This window comes from Corapipo altera, unplaced genomic scaffold (genome assembly GCF_003945725.1).
Source record: "Corapipo altera isolate COAL_440 unplaced genomic scaffold, ASM394572v1 343, whole genome shotgun sequence".
NCBI classification, from domain to species: domain Eukaryota; kingdom Metazoa; phylum Chordata; class Aves; order Passeriformes; family Pipridae; genus Corapipo; species Corapipo altera.
In genome coordinates, this window is record NW_020884913.1 from 1,439,676 (window position 1) to 1,461,296 (window position 21,621).

The 21,621-nt window shown below is 49.9% G+C and overlaps 1 protein-coding gene and 1 long non-coding RNA gene across 4 annotated transcripts in view; one reads left to right on the forward strand and one right to left on the reverse strand.

Moving 5' to 3' along the window:
* Positions 1-20,961, reverse strand: part of LOC113952555 — a 28,337-nt gene extending 7,376 nt beyond the window's left edge. Inside the window, exons 1-5 of one of the 2 annotated variants that reach the window (XR_003529584.1) lie at positions 20,751-20,961; positions 19,690-19,877; positions 18,180-18,270; positions 10,310-10,721; positions 6,604-8,329 (exon numbers count right to left, since the gene is read on the reverse strand). This is a non-coding gene — a long non-coding RNA (uncharacterized LOC113952555). Of the gene's footprint in view, positions 1-6,603; positions 8,330-10,309; positions 10,722-18,179; positions 18,271-19,689; positions 19,878-20,750 lie in introns of those variants that run through there. The other variant, XR_003529585.1, reaches the window with a different exon arrangement.
* Positions 20,962-21,155: 194 nt separating this feature from the next.
* The window catches only part of FAM20A (FAM20A, golgi associated secretory pathway pseudokinase), a 19,152-nt gene continuing 18,686 nt past the window's right edge, over positions 21,156-21,621 (forward strand). For both annotated transcript variants that reach the window (XM_027654741.1, XM_027654740.1), the window contains exon 1: positions 21,156-21,487. In XM_027654741.1, coding sequence (XP_027510542.1) covers positions 21,156-21,487 — 332 coding nt within the window. The remainder of the gene's footprint in view (positions 21,488-21,621) is intronic.

Sequence of the window (21,621 nt, forward strand, 5' to 3'; positions counted from 1 at the left end):
AGAAAAAAGAAAAAAGAAAATAAAAAGAAAAAAAGAAAAAAGAGAAAAAAAGAAAAAAGAAAAAAGGAAAAAGGAAAAAAAGAAGAAGAAAAAAAAAAGAAGTAAGTTCATCCTCTCTAGAGCAGCATGGATTTTTAAAACAATCATAAAAAATGCCTGGCTGCTTCTTTGTGCTTGATGTTTTCATAAGGGATGGGGAAAAGTCCAAAAGATGAGGTTGTAACACAATTGGGTGATTCCAGAGGCTGCTGCTTCCCAGAGGCAGCCTCACAAATGGCCTCACTTATGGGGAAATCCAAAGACAGAGTCATATGGGACAGATAAGTTCTTTCAGTTCCTCTTATCCTGCCTCAGTGTGATTGCTGCAGTGACAGAGCCCACCCTGCAGAGCCCGGGCCAGGCTGTCCCCCGGGTTTTCCTGCAGCAAGGGCAGGAGCCTGGGAATGCTGTCAGCAGTATTTTGCAGCACACAGAACTCTTGGCCACCCCCAGAGCCACCAGAGAAGCATCAGACCTACAGCAGAGATGCAGGACCTGGTGCAAACCCAGCTCTGAGCAGTGGGAAAAGCAGAGGCACCACATCACACCAGGTCATGCTCTGGGTGGCCTCCAGCATCCACTTCACCCCTTGTGCCACCTCTGTGCCAATCCAGCTTCCCAGCACCCATCCAGTTATTCCTGCCCTTGAAGCCTCTGTGGATAACAAGGACAGTCCAGGGTGCAGAGCAGCACCCAGGAGGAACATGTGAGTTAACAGGAAAAGTAAATAATGACTTTTTAATTGCGCATGTGTGAGTGACAGACACGATTTCTGGTATGTTCCTAATTAAGGTCATCGATGACAATAGCTGGGGAGCTGCAGACAAAGGCACTAAACATCATTTATTGGAAGCAGACAAGAACTTGGAAAGGGCTCTCTAATAGCCAAAACTAATATTTCACAGAGAGCCAGAGCCTTCCCAGCCCACATAAACACCCACAGTCTCCACTGGCCTTTGCTGACCCAGGCTGGAGGGATTATGCTGAGTTGTCTGGGTCTCTCTCCACAAAAGCTGACATTTTTCCCCATAAAAAAAGCACCATGTTTACAAAGTAAAGCTGAAGTAGGAAAACACTGAGCCAGGCCAGTCCAACCCTGGGAATAGGTCAGGATTAACTCCTCTAGAGCCCAGCAGAGTTTGTTTCCTTAAGAAGAAGGAGCATAAGTAAAGATGGGTTGTCAGTTATCACAGTTATTTATAGCAGGCATAAATTTCCTTCACGATCTGGATAAATACCCATTAGCTTTTGAGGTGATGAATCAAGTATTAATTAACCTGCCGGGGGAAAAAAATAATGTGGATATTAATGTTTTAAAGGGAAGCTTCCAGCTGAGAAAAACAACAGAAGAGAATTAGTCTGAACTTTTCAAATAAAACCTTATTTTATTGGAAGGGAACAATGGGCAAAGAATGAACCTTGGCCCTCAGATCCCACCTTCCCTCTGTCCCACTCAGGGACCAGCTGAGCCAGCTCTCCACAGTTCCTGTGGAGACCAGCGGGGCTCAGCTCGAAGAAATAAAAAATTAGGAAAGAAAAGAGAAATATTTCTGAAGAACGAGACTGTTTTCTAAGCAAAAATGCCAAAATGAGATGTGACACCAAACTGGGCAGCAAAAAGAACCCAATTTCCTGGTGGCACCGACACAAGACCTGCAAGACCACCACAGCATCCAGCTCCCTGGGACAGCCTGGCTGCATCCCTCCTCCTCCCTGCAGAGCAGGGCAGCTTCCAAGGGACGTAAATCAGAAGTTTGGATGATTATTTTGCAAACTGAGACACAGCCCTCCTGCAGCGAAGGGGGGCATGGTGCTCAGTGAAGCACAAAGTGTCCTAGATTAGATGTGGTCTTCAGGATCACCTTCCTTTGCCTGCACTCCATCCCCACAAATCTTTAACACCTTCAAGATCTTCCTTAATTTTTTTTTATATATGGGGGGGAAAAAGCATATGCAGCCAGCCTGTTCCTGACCATTTTTAGCATTTTTCTTTCCCTCTGCATATTTCCCAGTTCTCTACCCACACATACCCACACTACAGACAAACCATCCTAAAAAAAAAAAATTGAGAGAGGTCTAAAAAAACAACAGCAATCCAGGGCGTCATCAGCTTCCAGAAATGAAAACTGGCTTGTGAAACCACAACCTCTTTCTGTTGTTGTTGTTATTTTTTATATGGGGATTTTTTTGCAGTCTTTTACGATCTTGTTTTAAAAAATGGCACAAATTTGCTCCTTCCTCACCCTGCTCAGCCCTCTCTCTCTCTCTCTCCCCAGCTATATTCAGAAAGCATTTCTCGCCAGCCTTGCTCATCTCGCATTTCAGGGCAGAGCAAATGTTTGTGCACCGAGGGGGGGCAGGGATGATGAGTCAATTAGACACCTAATAAAAATGTGATTTAGAAAATTCCCTTCCCGGCTGTGAGCGTGGCAGTCACCAACCAGCCCGCCCAGCGCCCCCCTTGCAGGCAGAGAATGGTTTCCTACGGTGAAACCTCTCTCAGCCTGCATTAAATGTCATGTAGGATGAGGCATCTGCCACTGAATGTGAGAGACACCATCACAGCTTAATAAATCACGCTGCCAGAAGGACTTTTGTGCCATCACCACTGCTCTTTTAACCAGCCAGCCTTCCCCCTCCGTATGCTCCCGTTCATCACCGTGCCCTGCAGCCCTCACGTGTTCCAGCTGATTAACTCCTCCTAGAAAAGGCAGCCAAGCTAAGCTCTCTGAGCCCTCTGGTCCTGCAGCCACCTCTTCTGTTGTTGCCATCACTCCAGCCACGACTTTCCGAGCCTCAAAGGAAAGCCCAAGGGATGGACCATTTGTCATCCACGTGCCACTTATGATCCCGACAGCACCCACCACTGCCTTTTCCAGGCACGCACTAAATTGGAGGGTGGATGGGAGGGATGGTGCCTATTCCTTCTCCTTGCAGATGGCCAGGCCACAAAGCACCCAAGCAGAGTCACATCCTTCCTTCCAACCTCCTCTCCTTGGACCGGACCCAAACCACCCACCAGTGGAGACGTGTTGGACCTGCACGTTCTCCCACGGTGCACAACCTTCCCTCACAGTCCACAACCCTCTCTCCTAGTGCCTCCACCCTGGCAACACCTCGAAATGTGCTCGTTTCCCATGCATAAAGTGCAATCTGAGCAGTTTTAGTATTTTAGGTTAGATTTTGATTCCGTGGGACTGATCGGGTTTAGACGAGGAAATGTTGAAAAGCCTCCCTGAGCTTTGGCACGTCTGAGCAGCTTCATTTCGAGCAGAACACAGCACTGCAATATTCATGCCACCAGAAACCAGTTCCATATTAAAAAAGGGCTGAATTTTTAAAAATGTGACAGTAAAACCAGCCGTTTCATAACCAACACCCCTGCAGGATGCAACCAAGCCAGATGGATGTTACAAAGGAGCACAGAGGCATTTCTGGGACTGCACCAGCCCCCTGTGAAACCTGCCACCAGGCACGTCAGCCAGCCACGCTCACCAGCAACTACTGGGGCCAGCAGCCAGCAGGACTGGGATGAGGACTGGTCTGGCTGTGCTGATCATAGTCTGGAGTAACCAAAATCACAGAGGAGTGGAAGGCCGTAGAATCATGGAATGCTCGTTTCCATCAACAGCTTTACACCCTTCCCACAATGGAGCTGGTGGTTTCCTTTGTAGGACAGATGATTTTGTTGCAACAGGAGGGCCCCTGTTTCATCTTGCTCTGGATAAATATACCCAGTTTTGCGGCTGGGTAAAGTAACTAAACTCATTATTCAATCAAACTTGCCTGGATTTTTATCTTCCTTTTCTCCAGTGGTCCCAGGGGACAGCAGGAGGGGTCCAGGCAGGAGAAGGCTCTGAGAGGGCAGCAAACAGTGGCCAGGGGGCTCCAGACTCCAGACAGGTTAAAGTCCCTGGATTCAGTGGCAATGCCAGCAAAACAGAACAGGGAGAGCATGAGCCAGGTAAGGATTTATCAGCCATCCCAGAATAATGCATGTATTTTCCAGTAGACAAGTCTCCTCCTTTCCCCAGCAGAGTCCAGCCCATGGGAGTGCTAGAACAGATATAAAACCCAGGCTTCTGGCTGCTTGCTGGAGATAGCACATCCCAGAGTAGCCAAATGCAGGGGAAGGAAGGATACTGCCCTTGGATCCGTCCTTTGCAGCCATGAAAACAAGTTAATGTTGGTGCAATTAGAGTGACCATTATTTGCTTCACATTCATAAAAATGTGAGGAAAGATGTATGCATTTTAATTAAGTTCTGGGAGAAAAAAATGCATACCTGGCTAGACTGCAGAGAGATGAACTCATTACTTCATCCATGTCTCAGGCTGCTGCCTATTTTCCCCTGCAACAGAACAATCAGCCTGGTCTGCAGACGGGGACTTTAAAAAGCAAATAATCCTCCTGAAAGAGCCAGGCCAGCACTCTGCAATTCCTGAATCCCTGAACTGGGAGTCTTCATGCAGCCACATTTCTAGTGAGACCCATGGGCAAGCACTCAGAAAGCCAAAGGGGGGAGCTCCCCAAATCAGGGTGGCAGGAGGGGTCACTGATGGAGCTCACTACGAATTTTTCCAGCAGCCAGACGGCTCCTGCAGCTGCCAGACTTTTCCATAGGTTGGATTTGCCCAGGTCTGATTTTCTGCTACAGGACCAGCCCAGGCCTGAGCTGCCCTTTTCATCTCAGGAATGCACAGCTGCAAAAGTGAGGTCGAGGTTCCTCTTGCAGGACGTGGCTCCAGGAGTGGGGATTTGTGCCCAAGCCATTGAGGCCACGCTGGGATCACATTTGTGCTCGGGCTGCACACCATGGGAGGGATGGGCAGGTGGGGGGTGCAGGCACCCAGCTGTCCCTGATTTAAAAAAAAAACAGCAAAACCCATCCAGTGCTCAAACAGCGAAGTAAAACAAGTCAAAAACCCTAAACCCTCATCCAGAAAGTTTTTAGGGCATAAAGAAAGAAAGAGCAATCACCATCAGCCTCCTCTCCCCCGAGAGCCAGCTGAGCAATGTTCCATGATGGAAAACACTCAGGCAGAACTCCTGTGAAAGGCACAGCTCCTCTAACAGTCAGATTTGGTGTCTCTGGGCTTGATAAAGACTGAAAAATCTGTTTGCTGCTATTGCTCCTTGTATGATGAGACTGGAGCAGGTAGATCTTGTGCTTTGAGGTGCCAGTCAACAGTCCCAAGTGTTGGGTGGAAATCCCATGTGCCCCCCTTGCTGGCATCACACAGTCAGACCCACCAAGACCCCTCCCCAGCCAAATCCCTGTGGAAGTCAGTGAAACACATCTATATCCTTAGAGTTAAGCATTTCTTTAAGTGTTCTGCCAGAGTTTTGTGGAGCGAGGCACAAAGGTGGCCAACGGTGCCACAGCCTGGGGCAAAACCCCTCCACTTCACAAAGAGCTGACAAAATTGGGCAGCATCTGGTCTCTACCAGTGACATGGCCTCTGCAGGAAGGGCGTCGAAACAGTTCCTAGAAGCTGCAAGACCCAGGACCACAGCTCTGAGAGCTGCTGGCACGTCAAAGCCGCGGATCTTCAGCCTCGCCTCGCACGGACAAGGCTCCCTTGCCTTCCCCATCCCACTGGGAAGAGCTTGGCTCCAGCCCCAGTGGGCTGACCACAAACCCCGTCTGCATGAATGTATTTGTTAAGACACTCATTCACGCGGTAGCCACGGCGCTGGCTGGAAGGACATACATCAGGCTTTTTGTCAAACAAAACCCATTCCAGCTGTCTGGGAGGACGAGGAAATCTGCCCTCGCGCTGCTTTGAAGGGTTTACAGTTCACTGCAGCACTTTATAGCTGCAGTTGTTTCCATAACCAAGTCCAAGAGAGCCTGTGAACAGGAAGGAATTAGGCACTCATGCAAAGACCATTAAAGTCAAGGGGAGTCTTTCCATTGACTTGAGAGGGTTTGGCTCCCAGCCCTGGATATCAGGGTCTGCTGTGAGGGATTTAGAGCAGGAAATGGGAGCAGGACTTTGCAGGTTTTCTCAGCATTTGTTATGGAGTTTAGAACAGGAGCCCCCTGGGCCCATTTCCCTGCATGTAAATTAAGGAGTGAGTGCTCATCTGAGATGCAAGGCCCTCACTGACCATCCTCCTTCTCAGTCTGGGCACCTCCTCCATCATTCCTGGGATCACAGACCTAACACAGAACAGGCTGGACTGGCACATCCCTATGGGCAACAAGATTTCCTTATGAAAGGAACAACCCACCTGTGATGTGTCAGTCCAAGAGGCAAAAATACCACAGACCAGAGGGTCCAGCAGATCTGAAAAGATCTGAAAAGTTTGTTAATCCAAAGCCCAAATTCACACTGGGGATGAACCTCCCACAGGGGTTTAAGCAGCATTTCAGTGACTCCACTTGAAGTCTGCCTGTTGAGGTGCAGCCAAGAGCTTTGCACAGGTGTGTTCTCTTGATGGAGTGCAGGAACATGCACCAAAATGTCAAAAGATCTGAGCTGCCTCCCCTGTTACGTACAGAGAAGCAGGATCTGACCTTCATGGCTTGGGACTTCACCTCTGGAAAACACTTCCCAAGGAATGTCTTCCCAGGAACCCAAAACTGCCTGCACATGAACCACAACACACTCGGGGAAACTTCAGGCTCTTTTAAAATACACCTGAGACTCTGATTGCCTGCTAAGAGGAGCAGTGGTGCTTCTCTGGGCTTGCAGGAAGAGAACTGGTCAGTGAGTTCAGGGCTGTGCCAAGTGTGTCTGCAAGTCAGGGTGGAAGGCACTGGCACCTGGGAGATGCTGGGTCATTTTCTACCTCAACCACTTCATTATTCCTCTGGTGGTAAGAACAGGGAGGACATTTCTCCACTCCAGGTGCCATGGGAAAGGTCACACCACAACCCCAGAGAGAGTGAAATGAGGAGGTTTTGAGCCTGGCCAGCACTGCATTCCCATCATCCCAGGCTGTGGGTTCACAGGAGGCAGCATCCAGTGGTTAGAGTTGTCCTTCCCGCTCCTTATGGGCAACATGTGCCTGGGAGAGGAGCAAGGCTGCAAAGAATGAGTTATTCAAACCACAGGCTTAGGAAAACCTCTGTCTCCTGGCAGATGTTCATTACTTGGGCTGGGTTTGGAAAAATAAGAGGTGACCAAGCCCTGCTTCAGCCTTCAGCGGGAAACAGAGAGACAAGAGTAGCTCAGCTGTGAGAAACTTGATCCCAGAAAGGGGAGAAAGGAGGGTGGAGAAGGAAATGCATCCTAAACCAAAACCAACTCGGTGACCCGAACGAGCTCTGATGGAGCCAGAGGGAACAGAAACACCCAAAAACCAGATGGATTGTGGTGGCTGCAGCCTCACACAGCCAGCAGGACAGGCTTCCCATGTCCAACAGGACTGGCTTCAGGCAGTGAGTGTCACCTTTCCAAGATGACAAGAGTGATGTGCCAACCCAAATATCATCTCTGTGGAGTGTTGGTGTCCAGGTTTCCTGTGCAGGAACATCCATCCCCACACCTGGAATCCCCCATCAGCCCAGAGGGAGACGCGGCCGCCTCGCCACGGGAAGTCAGGTGGGGCTTTTTTGCTTCCAGGGGGATGTGGTTTTAGGAAATGAGCTTTGCTACCACCTGCTGCAAGTTCACTGGTTTAGAGGGACAGGCTGCCAAATTCGACAGGAACTGGGGTCTCATTAACATGACTGAGGCTTTGGCAGTGGGAAGCTCCTCCGCTTCCATTTATAGGACACACCGAGAGGCCGTGGCAGGAGTTCAAGGCACCGCTGCATTAGGGAGTCTAGACAGAGCCCTGCAAGCCTGGAGAATCCCTCTTCCCTGCCCTCCTGTGCTATTCAACACCCAGCAGCATTCCTCAGGCAGGAGGGATGCAGGGAAGTATTTCATCCCCTCCTTCAAACAGACTCTTCTGTGCCACTGTGCCCCTCCAAAACCTCCTCCTCCAAAGCTCTACCTGGAGAACAGGAGGTTGCCAGCGTTGCTGCACATGCCAGCACAAACCCTTGCTTGACCAAACCCTGCCAGGCTGCTCAGAGGAAGAGAAGAAAAATTTTAAAAACTGCCTAAACCCCATGTTTTTGTTCCTATCTGGAATGAAAACAGCAGCTTTGGAGCAATTCTCGAAATATCTGCTTTTAGCTAGATTTATTCCTCCTTTTTCTTCACTCTGAGCTGAGCAGGGAAACCCACCTGCTGAGACTCTTCTGCCCCCACAGACCTGCAGGCAGTGCCCAAGCAGCTGTGCTCACTGATACCTGCCACCACCCTCAGAGGGAGCAGGAGACCTCTTGAACCTAAACCAAACATTAAAACAGAATTAATTTTAATTCGTCAGAAGACTTCTGTTGTGCTAAACAGATTTTCACGGGCTGAGGAGAACCTTGTGCTGGGAGAGCATTCCAGAATCTCCTGCAAGACAACCTGGGGGAAGGCTGGGGGAAATTGGGCAGCATTTTTCCTACCCATTGTCAGAAACTGGGATGAAATCTGGGCGACGTCTCCCCGCCTCCAACTGCTCACCCTGCAGCAGGTCTGGTGGCAAGGACTCAGTCATTCAGCAGCAATTCAAAGGAAGAAAAATAGGATCAAATGATGCTTTAGAATTTCCAGGCTTGCCTGCACAGAGAGTACATCCACGCTCTCCTAAGTGGATTGATAAGAGCTCTGAATCAGTATTAACACATGCCAGATGCTGGGGAATCATCTCCCACTCACAGCAATTACGAGGATGTCCCAGAATCCAATAAAGCAACTGAGAAGATGAGCATCTGCTGGTGGTTGTGGGGCTCCGCCACAGTGAGATAAATCTGTGTAATAAAGAGGTGTGATTTTCCTTCCCTTGAGACAGATGGCATTTGGCACTGGAGGTGTGTGATTCCTCCTCCCTGTGGTGGCTCTCCTTGGGAGGAGATGAGCAGAGCATCCCTCCTCCAGCAGGGATGAGGAGCTGCTCCCCTTATCCTGCTTTTTCTCTGCTGATACCAGGGATCACATGCTGACCCCCAAACCCCATCAGCATCCCTCAGCCAAAATTCTTCGGAGGGAACCATGAAAATCAACCCTTCACACCATCAAAGAGCATCTCCAGCCTGAGAAACCACCAGGGGAGACCTGAGAAACCACCAGGTGAGACCTTCTCCCTCTCCCTGATTTTGTTCACTCCATGCTCCAGCCATGGCAAAACTCCTCAGCTCCAGATAAGAGAATCCTGGAATCATGGAATGGTTTGTGTTGGAAGGGATCTTAAAGCTCATCTCATTCCACCCCCTGCCATGGGCAGGGACACTTTCCACTATCCCAGGTTGCTCCAAGCTCCAACCAACCTGGCCTTGGACACTTCCAGGGATGGGGCAGCCACAGCTTCTCTGGGCAGCCTGTGCCAGGGCCTTCCCACCCTCACAGGGAGGAATTTCTTCCTAATATCCCATCTAACCCTGCTCTCTTTCAATTTGAACCCATTCCTACCACTACAGCTCCTGATACAGAGTCCTCATAGCTCTCCACACAACCTTCTCTTCTCCAAAGAATCTGCAACATATTCAGATTTAGAAGCCATACAAAGTGGTGAAGCAGTGAAGGCTTCTCCCTACATAAACCAGCCCAAAATTAATCCCAGTGCAGAGGGAACACTGTGGATGACACAACAGTGATCCCATCTAGCACAAACATGGGCGAACGCGCCGCTGAACAGCGCCTTGAAAATGATAATTCCTGGAAGAAAGAGCCAGCACATTTTATTCGTGGGAAAGGCAGCAGAGCTGAGCTATATTTAATAGAGGGAAGAAGATAAAAGTAATCTCCCAGCATCTGAAAATGCAGGCTCTGTGTTGGGATAGACTTCAGCACATCCTCATGCAGTAAATGCCAGGGATGTTTCTCTCGGCGTGGGCAGCAGTTCTGGCACTGTTTGGTTTTAAGATCAGAAGCAGCCATTAAAGCATCTCCTGTGAGCTTCTCTTCACCACAAGCCAAAATGTTTCATCCAATAACTGAAGAGGGCTGAAGGTTTGATAGTTCAGAGCTGTTTGCAACGACTGACACAGCACAGGCCAGGGCCAGCTGAGCTCCAGCCGCTCCTGCCTCCAGGGCCCTTCTCCCTCCTTAATTCATTCCCTGCCCTCACAGACAATTTTTACTCCCATTTTCCTTCCCAGAGCTTTCTCAGACAACGTGGAGAAAATGAGCTGAGGGAGAACAGTACGAAGCAAAGTCTGAGCAAACGTGGGGGACCCTCAGTACCAGCAAACATCACCCACCTGGGACCACGTGCTCACCTCTGGAGCATCCTCCAGGCTCCCAAACCTCCCACCCTGCTGAAATCCTCCTGCCAGGAAGACTTCCAAAAGACCTCCAGACTCAGTGGTCCTTGAAGAATATGCTCCTTCTTTTCATTTCATTTTCCTTTGGGCTTTTCCTAAAGCAGAGCTTTTTAATCCACATAATTTCCTACAAACACCTGAAAACAAACACGACCGGAATCTGTTGTAGCAGCAGCATCCATTTAAAAAGCGCTGAGCGGCCCCAAAGTCACCCAATATACTTAGAGTGTCACAATGTTAACACTGAAATAATTTTACAAGTCGATTTTTATGTAAATTGGTGCTCAGTGTTTACTTCTGGTAAGATTAAAATGCTTGGCATCAGCTCCGGGTTTTCAGGACTGTGGATTCAATTTGCAGAGGGCACCTGGGAGAGAGGGGGGATGGTTTTTTTTCCTGGGGAATAATACTGCTTGTTTGAAACATCTTAAAGGCTATGAAACCATCATTCTGGATCCTGGCTTGTGAGAAAGCTGAAGTTTTAAAAACAAAATTACATTTGGAGTCAAACTCACCTTATTCCTTTCAAAAAGATGCTGCTTTTCTTCTTAAACCTTTAACTTTGACCCTTTTGTGTTTAAGATCTTCCTGTTTCTGTGTCCCCAGTACCTGGGCTGAGTTTCCCTTCTATCATTTGGGATCTTAGCACAGAACTACAACTATATCAACTCCATCAAATATACTTTTAATGTCCCCACTAGGGGACTTTAAAAATGAGCTTTAAAGTACAAATTTAATGGCTTAGGATATAATTTAGTTCATATGCAGTATTTGACTCTAAAAGCTCGTGTAAATATTTAATCAATTCATGCACCAAGTCCCCTTGCAGGGAACACAGTTAAGATATTTTGGCTCCTATTTTTTTGGGAGGTAGATCTGTGATAGAGCTTTCCTAAGGGTTGGAGGCAAAGTGCTGCCAGCAACACCAGCTGCAAGGCTGTGTAGAGAAAGGTGCTGGTTTGGGGGGCCAAAAAGGTCCCAATCACAGAAGCGCAGGGCTCAGTGTGGCCAAGTCACACAGGAACCCTCAGCTTAACTAAACCCGACCACTTCACCTGGTTTAGGGACTCTACAGCATTTAATAAACACTTTATTAATAAACAATGAAGTGGTAACATCACCAAGAGCACAGAGCGAGGCTGTGCTGGGGTGTTTGGCTCCATCAAGGTCCACACACAGGGAGGAAAGGAGAAGGCAGAGGCCAGACAAAGAAAGAATCAGTTGTCACCTTGTTTTGAAGGACATTTTGCACTTTTGCTTCCCCTACTTAACTGTGCCTCCAGCTAGAGCTAAACATTGCCACACCAGCAAAAAAACCCAGCCCTGAGGAGATCTGGATACTTGAGGATCTCATAAAATGACAGCAAGCTCAGCTATAATTATTGCCCTGTAATCTGCATGTCATGAATAAGTTGGTAATTCAGCAATAGCTGCAATCACTGCACACAGTTGTTTGCTCCTTGCATTGAACTAAAGTGGAGGGGAAGATGGACAACAATTGGGTCCTGTGTAAATATTCATTTTTCAACCCTTTTTGGTCAACAGACCCTTAACATTTTTATTTTGGAGGCCCCACACAACAAAAGGAGGGAAGGAGAGCAGGGTCTTGCCTCCCTGAGCTGATGTCTGCACACCCCAAAACCACCCATTAGCCTCAGGGTGAGCCGAGGGCTGGGAAGAAAGGTGGGTAATTTGGAAAAGGGAAAAACAAAAAATCTTTAACCACAACTAAAACTGAGGCTTTTCTCTTGCTGTTCTTTGAGCCATTTGGTTCACAGATGTTTTTAACAGCCTTCAGAGTGTGGGAGCCAGAGCCAGCAGGGCACCCACACCATGGCCAAGGGGAAAACTTGCTGTTCTGATCTCATTTTGAGTACATGGACTAAATGTTCATGTTTTGTGCAGGGAAAAATACTGAAAAAGTTGATTTGGAAACCACAAGTGGCCCCATCTACCCACACAGTGGGTGGATGGAGTTCCAGCAGTGCCAGGGTGGAGAAGGAGAACAAACACCTCTTGTACCTCCCAGATCTGATGGAGGAGATTGTTGCTTTGAGCTATCCAACATATTTTTGCACATCAGGTTTGCTCCATGACTTATTTTTGACAAAACAAGTCAGATTATCTCTGCAGCCAAAATCAGCTCTAGAAGTGCTTGAGCCATTGGTACCATCACAGAAGTGAGTTTGCTGTAAGGTGACAGACAGACCCAGAGGAACATCTGGAGCAGCAGAAAGCAAAGGGACAATTTCAGCAGCTTGCAGGAACAGCTGGGTCTTTTCTCACTGCCAATTAAACAGTTTCCATGGCAGTTTCTTACATAGATTAACCATCCCCACACACCAACGTGGCTCTGCAGTTCCACCAACCAGGACACAAGGAACGAGAGCTCCACAGCCTTTTGCTTCCCACCACCACAGAAAACCAACTGCCAAGGGCAGGAAGAACCTTATATATAAAATAATAACCTCTGTGGTTATTGCACACAGCAGATGAACAAATCCAGTTCATTGGCATTTGCCTCTGGATGAGCAGCAAAGGAACAAAAAACCCCAAGGACAAGCACAAACCCCCCCAAAAGAGCCCTTGTGTTACACTCAGTAGCTCACTGGAGAAATGTGATACCATAGAAATGCTTTAGCTCCAGCTGAATCCATGTGTGAACATGAATTACGTGGAATAATTCACTGTGCACTGACTTTCACCACAGGCTCTAAGATTCAAATCCATGTTCTTTCCAAATTGCTGTAATTTCCAGCCCATCTCCTGTGATGAGGTACATACAGCCAGCCTGAAATCCCCCCCTGGCACTTTAATAAAGAGTTTAACCTGAGATATAATTTACTAAGAATTTAAATGTGTGCTCAGGAAGATCTATTTCTGCTGCAGGAACTTGCGCTAAAATTAGCATCAGCTCCCTCCAAGGTTTTCTCCATGGAGCACATTGGGCTTGGATGGAGAAGTCTACTTGTGCCCTTTCCCATGGACTGTAGGGGCTTGAAAATATGGAGAGAAACAAGATCAAAGATGTTTGCCACTCTTGGAGGTCCCAACACCCATCCTGGCCCTTTCCTGTGCACTCCAGTCCACTCCAGTCTGTTGTCCAAGATTTTTTGTCTCAGGGGCTGTGAGGGTGGTGAGACCCTGGCACAGGTTGCCCAGAGAAGCTGTGGCTGCCCCTGGATCCCTGGAAGTGTCCAAGACCAGGTTGGACAGGCCTTGGAGCAACCTGGGCTAGTGGAAGGTGTCCCTGCCCTTGGCAAAGGGTGAGACTGGATGAGCTTCAAGGTCCCTTCTAACACAAACCATTCCATGACTCTATTAGGAAAACCTGCTAAGTTGTTGATGTGACTGAAAAATCACAGCAGTTCAAACAATTCAGGTCCTTCTGTACTCACCTGATTCTCCAGATCAACACTTTCCCTTCAGGCAGCAACTCCCTTTCTTCTCTGCACAGCATTCCCTGCCCTGGTGCTCATCCTTGGTGACAAGGGGTTAATAAGGAAGTCAAGGAAGGACAGAGTGGGAAAACAGCTGAATTTTCTGCTGATAAGAGACTCCTCCTCCTGAACCTCATTAAAACTACCCTGATTATTTTCTTGCTTCAAAAAATATCTTACTGCTGGTTCTCCAGCAAGACAGTGAGTTTTCTGGTGTGAAAGGGGTGAACCAACTGTAAGTGACCCCTAAAGCAGTCCTGGAGGGCAGATTAAGTCAAAGACCATTGCTCTGGTGCAGGAACTCATGTTTAAAATGCTGGAGGCATTTTACACAGAGACAATTGATCTACATGAGGTCCCAGTGCCATAATTTCCTCTTAATTTGATATGCACACATGATTGCGCTGCAGACAAATAAAGACCCCTGGGAGAACACACCTGGGCTCAGCAGCTCTCCTTTAGTGCAAGGCATTAACTGATTCTCCTGATTTTGTATCCTACTGGTGAAAAAAAGCCCTCAACACTGGGGTTGACTTCCAACAAAGTGAGAAAACAGGAAGCAAAGCTGACAAGCAGCTAAGGCCCAAATATTTCAAGCTGTTTGATGGTAAAAAAGCCAGAGGAGGAAGCGAGTGATCTATCTGGGTGTTGATTGCCCAGATCCAGCAGGCACATCCATCCTGGAAACACTAGGAATGGAGCAGTTGCCCTCTCAGGGTCCTTCCTGGCTCTTTCCATTTGTTCTGATTTTTGTTTTATTCATTTTTAATTTATGCTGCATTTATTGCAGAATAAGCTATTTAACAAATCCCCGCCGTGCAGCTCCCTGCGCGAGCTCCGTGTTCCAAAATCGTTGCTTTTATTACCAAATACTGTGCCCACAGAGAGCTCCCCCAGCAGGGTTATTGCCTGCAGCCCTTTCCCAGAGCCAGCACAGAGCCAAGGTTAAGATGACCCCGAGATTAATATGTCAGGAAGGGGAAAAACAAATAGAAACACACACACACACACAAAAAAACCCTCCGGAAAAGCTGGGCAGGGATGTGGTGCCACAAAAGCTGCCTGGGAAGGGGAAGGATCTTCCCCACTGGCTGATATTGTGGTTATACACACACCTACAGCATCTTTACTAGTGGCAAGTAACATCTTGCTGCTCTGCAGTTTGCTTTAGACCATCCCAATTTACTGGTGCTTTTTAATGAACAATTTCAATTGTGGATTGAGGATGAAAGGACTTTCCCCCCTCCCCTCAGTTTAACAAACACTGAACATCAGTTTGTGATTGAGAAGTTCACTCCCTTTCCTTTTCTTCCCTTCGTAGTTTTGAAACATGAGGGCATTTCCAAAAAATCAAGGTGTATATAGAGGTGCTGGAATAAAACACCAGTGATACTTGTATTATTAGTATGAGTATTACTGGCCCTTCCAAAGCTACCCAAGGGCCTTCTCAAATCCATGATCCCACCTATCACAGGCCCCCAGGATACCCATCTTTCCCTGCTTTAACAGTTCTACTTCATCTTCCTGCTAAAAAACCAGCCATAATTTCCCAGCCTGTCTGCCTGTGGTTTTCCCTGGGACAAGATGCACCATCATAGACCAAACAGCAACCAAGACTGTATATTTTCCTCTAAATAATTGAAATCAGTGTTCTTGCAGACACAGAGGAGTCAGCCAGCCTCCTCCATGGAGGGATCCAATGTACAACTACAATTAACTCATGAGATACTTATTAGCTACTGATAAATTAATGCTGCTTTTTTTTTTTCCTCAGAGTATTTACTCCTGGGGATAAAGGTGTCCCATCTTCCATCACAGCCTCCAAATGGGAGATTGGCTGTTCTCTTTTGTGGTCTGGATGAACTGGTGCTGGGCTGAGAGCTGGAAGTTTGGGATCCATCTGTGATTTTCCCATCGATGGAAGGAAGCACAAAGCCCTTCATTTTCTCTGCTTTGTAAACTATGCTTGTCCCATCCACTGTCACACTTTCAAATTATTATACAGAGAGTCCCACACCAGCCCTCAGTGATTTTACTGGGAAACTGGTGGGCAGAGGAGCAATTGCAAGTCTTGGAAAATGTTACAGCAGCTTTGGAGGGAGGTTCAAACCCTCTGCCTTGGGTTTGGGTGCCTGGCCCAGCCAATGGCAAAGGGAACATCTGTGCCTCTTCCCAGACCTTCTGCTCGGTTTCCACTGCACTGTCTGCTAAGAATAGACCAAAAAAATAATAAAAGTTCCCCTCTCTGAAAGCCACTGAAATAAAATAAAAACCCTTCTGCAAACAATCTGCATTTTATCTTCTTAATGCCTCTAAAGCCTCCACTTGTCTCCAAAAATAATTGCAACCAGCAAGGGTCGAAGAATATGTCCTTTCAAATCATGGACCAGATGTTCTACTGAGACCACTACACAGTTAACTCCCAATAAAAGTAATTCAACAAACTAAACACTGATTAAATAATGTGCACACACAGCCCAGCACAAGAAATGTGATTTGCTGTTATTTAACCTTTAACGACACCCACTGTTCCCTTCCTCCTTGCCAAGGGCGAGTCTGGCCATTGGACAGGGTTGTTTTGGTTTTTCCTATCTTGGAAATCAGATCTTATAAACTCAACACAAGCTGAGCCACTGCCCAGCCGGCCAAAAACCCCCCAGTGTTGCTCAAGAGGTCAGTGCTGTTTTCCAGCCCATCCCAGCACGTCCAAGACAAACAGCCCCGTGTCACCCGCTCTGCAGGGACGTGCAGGCAGCCCTGCCCTTGTGCTGGCTCTGTGCAGGTCACCACCACCTTCCTCCACGAGCTCTGCTTGCTGCAGACCTTTTTTAGGCTCCCAGGGTTGGTGTCCATCAGTTGGATTTCAGGTGGGAGCATGGGGAGCGCAGCAGAGCCTCCTCATCCGCCACACACCGTGCGAGGGCTCACGGCTTGCTCATCCTCCCGGGACAACATGGTGTTGGGATTGATCATGGGAAGCTGCCACAGCCCCTCAAGGCTTTGTTCTAAACAACACACCAGCTCCAGAGATGCTCAGAGGAGAGAGGGAGGGGGGAAGCAGAGCTGAGCTGGAGGAGGCAGCCCCGGCACACGACAGCCGCTCGCTTGGACCGTGGAGGTGGATTCCTCCGGTTTGTGCTGAGCAGTGCAAAAGCTCATTGCCAACTGGGATAGCAACCACCCAGCCTCCCGAGCCTGGAGCAGCTGGGAGCTTGCTGAGGCCAAGGGATGAGCCTGGAACAGCAGCTGAGCCTGGAAGAGCAGCCAGGAGAGGTAGATGGGAGGGAAATGAAACCACGAGTTGATGGGAGCTGCTGCCAGGGCCAGCAGGTTGGAGGGGAAGTGTTAGGGGTGTCATGCCTGGGGCACCTCTTACCTTCTGCCTTCCCAGTCCTGCGGCAAAGGGGGCTCCAGATTCATTCCCGCTTTGCCTGTTTCTAAATGTTCCCTTTTATACCCTGTAATTGCATTTTTGTACCAAAAAATCCCCTGGAGTGAACAGAGGCTTCCTCTCTCAAAAGACTCATCTCCAATGCAAGTGGAGAGGCACTAATTGCCCTATCAGGGTCTCCAGGGCTTTCCTCTGTATTGTTAGCTATCAAAAATGTGTTCTTAATTTCAGCATTTAGCCCAAATATTTCATTTTTAATTACAGGCTGAGGCAGAGCGTGAGACAGTCCAGAGCAACAGCAAAGGCTTCTCCCACCAAGCCAGCACAGCACAGGCTGGGGAGGGATCTCACACAACCCTGGTGGTGGGAAACCCCCAGTCCTGGGGGGTTCAGGCAGAGGGGACCCCACCAAACACCTTGTGAGAGGCACCACCTTCCCTGGGAAATAAACCCCAGCCCTGGCACGAGGGTGGGAGATGCACTTTGGGGGCCACAATGACCATGACCAACAAAACAACCACCACCACCACAACCATCACCACCATCACCACCACCACTATCACGCAGGAAAAAGATAGACCTGGTTCTCTGAGTCCTGAGTGGACCAGCCAGACCAGGAGCAGGACTGGAACTGAGGGATGTGCTTCTGGCACGTCCATGCCATGATGTGCTCAGACACATCTTGATTGTGGAGCAGCAAATGCAGAACTTGGCTCCTCCAACTCGTATTTTTATTTTGTCTGTAATGTTGTGTAGCTGCCTTGGTGTTTAATACTTGTAACTAATGACAGTGAGAAAGGGATAGTTCTCATCTCCTCCCTTTTCCAAACTTTACAATCTGCAGGGTGGGACCAGGGCAGCCCTGCAGCATTTCAAGTGAAAAAGACAAAAAGCAGCAGACAGAGGAATTTACCTTTTGGCAAGTGAGAGGCATCTCTAAGGAAGATGATTTTTAAATCCACCCTGTGTGAAAGAATTCAAATGACATACTTACAACTCCAAAATATTGTAAGTTGCATGTCTGGAAAAACAAGAGGAATATCCTTTGTTAAAACACGACTTTGCAAAGGATTCCTGGTTCCTATCTGAAACACAAAGGGAGTCTTTTTTAACACGAGATGTCATCATACATTTATTTAAAGCTTTAATGATATGTTTTGGGACATCATCTACGCCTGAACATTCCTCCACTGCAGTTGTGTGGAAGAGGGAGGGGGTTTTTTTTCCCCCCATCTTTAAATAGTAAATGAGGCCAATTATCTCATGGTAATTCCAAACGCTAATTTGGTTCCGCTGTAGCTGTCAGTGGCCTATCAAAGCAGCATTTCCAGGTTAATTTTAGGAACACATCCACCCTTTCCAGGCTGCAGAGCCTGAGAGTGGGGAGTGATGCTCAGCTGCAGCCCAGGGACTGCCAGGGCTACGCACAGACCAGGTACAGCCTGGCAGCAGAGCCACCAACCAAGAAACCAGGACACAGAGAGATGCTGAGGGATGGAGAGAAACTCCAGAGGGATCCCCCCAGCTCCCAAGGGACTCCAAGCCATGGATGAGCAGGGAAGCATCGCTGGGCAGGCACAGCCCAGGTAGCACTGTCATTGCTGAGCTGTTCTAAATAATAACAGTGATTTTGCATCCCAGCACGTCGGGAGCTGGCAGTCACTGAAGGCTTTGGGAAGGACCTCAGCGCTTTGATTTATTACAGATTAATGGGATTGATTTATTACTTTTTGTTTCTTTTTTAAGTGGGCTCATTAAAAGCGAAACGATCTTCCTGCCGAGCGTGCAAACAGCAGAGCCACGGGCCCGGGCACTGCTGGTTCCTGGTGCCTTTGTTCAGAATCAGCCTTGCAAACCAGGGAAGATTTATTAATGGTTCCTGGGAGAGATTAGCAACGGGGAAACAGCTCAGGGAGGATTAGGAGCCAAGCAAGTATTAGCCAGTTTTTTTGATGGAGTGTTTGTCGAAAGTTGCTCTTTTGAGTTTGGAGTGAGGCAGTGAGTGCCCTTCAGTGGGCTGGCAGCCACGGAGCAGGCTCTGCTCCCAGTGATTCATCCGGGTCTGCTGAATTCCAAGGTTTGTTAACTTCAGCTGGTTAATCTTTTTTAATATTTTTTTTTTAAATAAGAATCCTATTGTTAGTCCCTCTTAGGCTGTTGCTTTGTATCAGGCTTATGATGACACTGGTTTGGGGAAGCTGCCAGGTCACCTGGAGGGACTGAGGACCTCGGTGTTCCCAGACAGAGTGTGCAGCTGCAGCACAACACGCTTTGCTCTCTCCTAAGCAACCTCACCAGAGAGCCAGAGATCATTTCCCCCCTTATTTACATCCAATTTTATATCCTGAAAGTTTCTTCTCCCCTTCAGTGTCAGGGGGATCAGCTCTGAGGCTTCCCACCCTACAGACCCCAACCCAGCACCTGTGAGCAGGGCCCCTTGCCCACCCAGTGCCCCCTAAGCCTTTCCAAGACAGGCAGGACCCTAAAATTTTCCCTCTTGATACCTCTTGTCTGGTTTAGAGCCTGAAGGAATCCAAGTGCAATCATTACACCAGTTTTGTCCCCAAAGGGCAGAGAAGGACAGGCACAGCCAGTGCCCCCAAAAGCCAAGCAGGGTGGGGAGCACCTCATTTGCTCCCACCGATCCTCACTGGCCACAGAAGCACCAGCTGCTTATGATTTTTCTGACACTCTGTGAAAAAACACATAAAGCTTGGTATTACAGAAAAAAAAAGTTTAGAGCAAACCCCAAAAATCTGAAACCCAAATATCAAAAGATGAAGGAATTTTGAAATTGCATTTCTAACTGAGAACAGCCCCTGACTTCCAAAGATCAAGAGACCCAGGGGACAGATGTGCTCCACCTTCCTCCAGCCACAATTCAGCCCAGGATCGTCTTCTCTCCCCTCGTCAACCAAAGGGCCCTCTCAGGCTCCAGGACAGATGCTCAGCCAGGAGGTTCACCCTGTCTGCACAGTCCCAACCCCTTGATCCCAGGACACTTCCCCGAGCCTCCCCTGGCCGTGCTGCACGCAGATCCGAGCCCTGCTCCAGCCAGCTGAAAACATAATTGGCTTTTTCTGCAGTTTATTTTTTGTTCCGCCTTCAGCACGGTGCTGGAGCCAGGCTAGTCTGGTCACGCTCCCCTTGTTTACAGCCAGTTTCTCCTCCGTTCCCCTCCCTTGGCCTGGTGCTCTCCAACCTGTCCCTTGCTGGGCTCCCCACCCCGCTTGAAGCCGGGCTCTCCATCCCTCCAGGACGAGCCCGATGGGTCCCAGCCCAAGCACATCCCCACGGCCCAGCCTCTCCCAGCGAACTGCAGGGAGGAGTTTCCTCAACTATATGTTTTTTTCAGGAATTAAGAAAATACAAGCGGTGTCTGAACCATCCACGGCAGGAGGGCTGCCAGCCCAGCTGTGGGGGCACAGACCCCCCCTGGGGCTCAGCCCGCAGCCACCCAGAGCTGTTCGAGCGCCCCATCCCCGCACCCACCGCGAGCCCCCGCAGCAGCGACACCCGCCCCCCTCCAGCTCCTGCCAAAGGTTCCGCCGGGAGGGCTTCCCACCTTTCGGGAGAGGGGACGAAGCCCCCGGAGGAGCGAGGGCGAGGGAGACCCTCCACCTGCCCGGGGGGCTGCGTTGTGCGGCCGGGCGGTGCTCCGGGGGGGCGGGCGGTTCTGCTCGGTCCCCGCACCGCCTCGGGAGCATCCCCCCGCCAGCACCGCGACCCGCATCCCTCGCCGGGGGTGACTCCCGTCCTCTCCCACCCCCGATCCCCCGCCCCGGGCCCCGAGCAGCCCAGCCCGGTCCCCGCCCCGAGGTGCCCGCACCCCCCGGCTCCGCCGCTCGAGCTCCCCCGTGCGCCCTGCCCCGGGAGCCGGCGGCGGCGCGCCCGGCGCTGTCCCCATCCCCGTCCCCGTCCCTGTGCCCGTCCCTGTGCCCGTCCCTGCCCCGCAGCTCCCGCACCGGCCATGCCGGGGCCGCGCCGGGACCGCCCGGCCGTGCTGCTGCTGCTCGGGGCTCTGCTGGCCGCCGACCTCTACTTCCACCTCTGGCCGCGGGCGCGGCGGGAGCTGCAGGGGCAAAGGGTTCCGTCCCCCTGGGGCTGCCCCTGCCGCCGCCGTCCCCCCTCCGCCGGGACCCCCGGCCCGCGCCCTCCGCCCCGCGCCCGCGCCGCCCCCGCGCTGCGCCGCCTCTTCGCCCACCCGCTGTACCGCACCGCCCCGCCGGGCCCCGCCGAGCCGCTGCTGGGCGCCCGCGAAGCCCTGCGCTACTACCGGCGGAAGGCGGCTCGCTGGAACAGGTGCGTCCCGCCGCCGCGGCACCCCCGCACCGGGCACCCTCTGTGCGGGCATCCCCTGCGCGGGCATCTCCTGGGCACCCCTTTCCTGGGCACCCCCTTCCCGGGCACCTCCTGCGCGGGCACCTCCTGGTCAC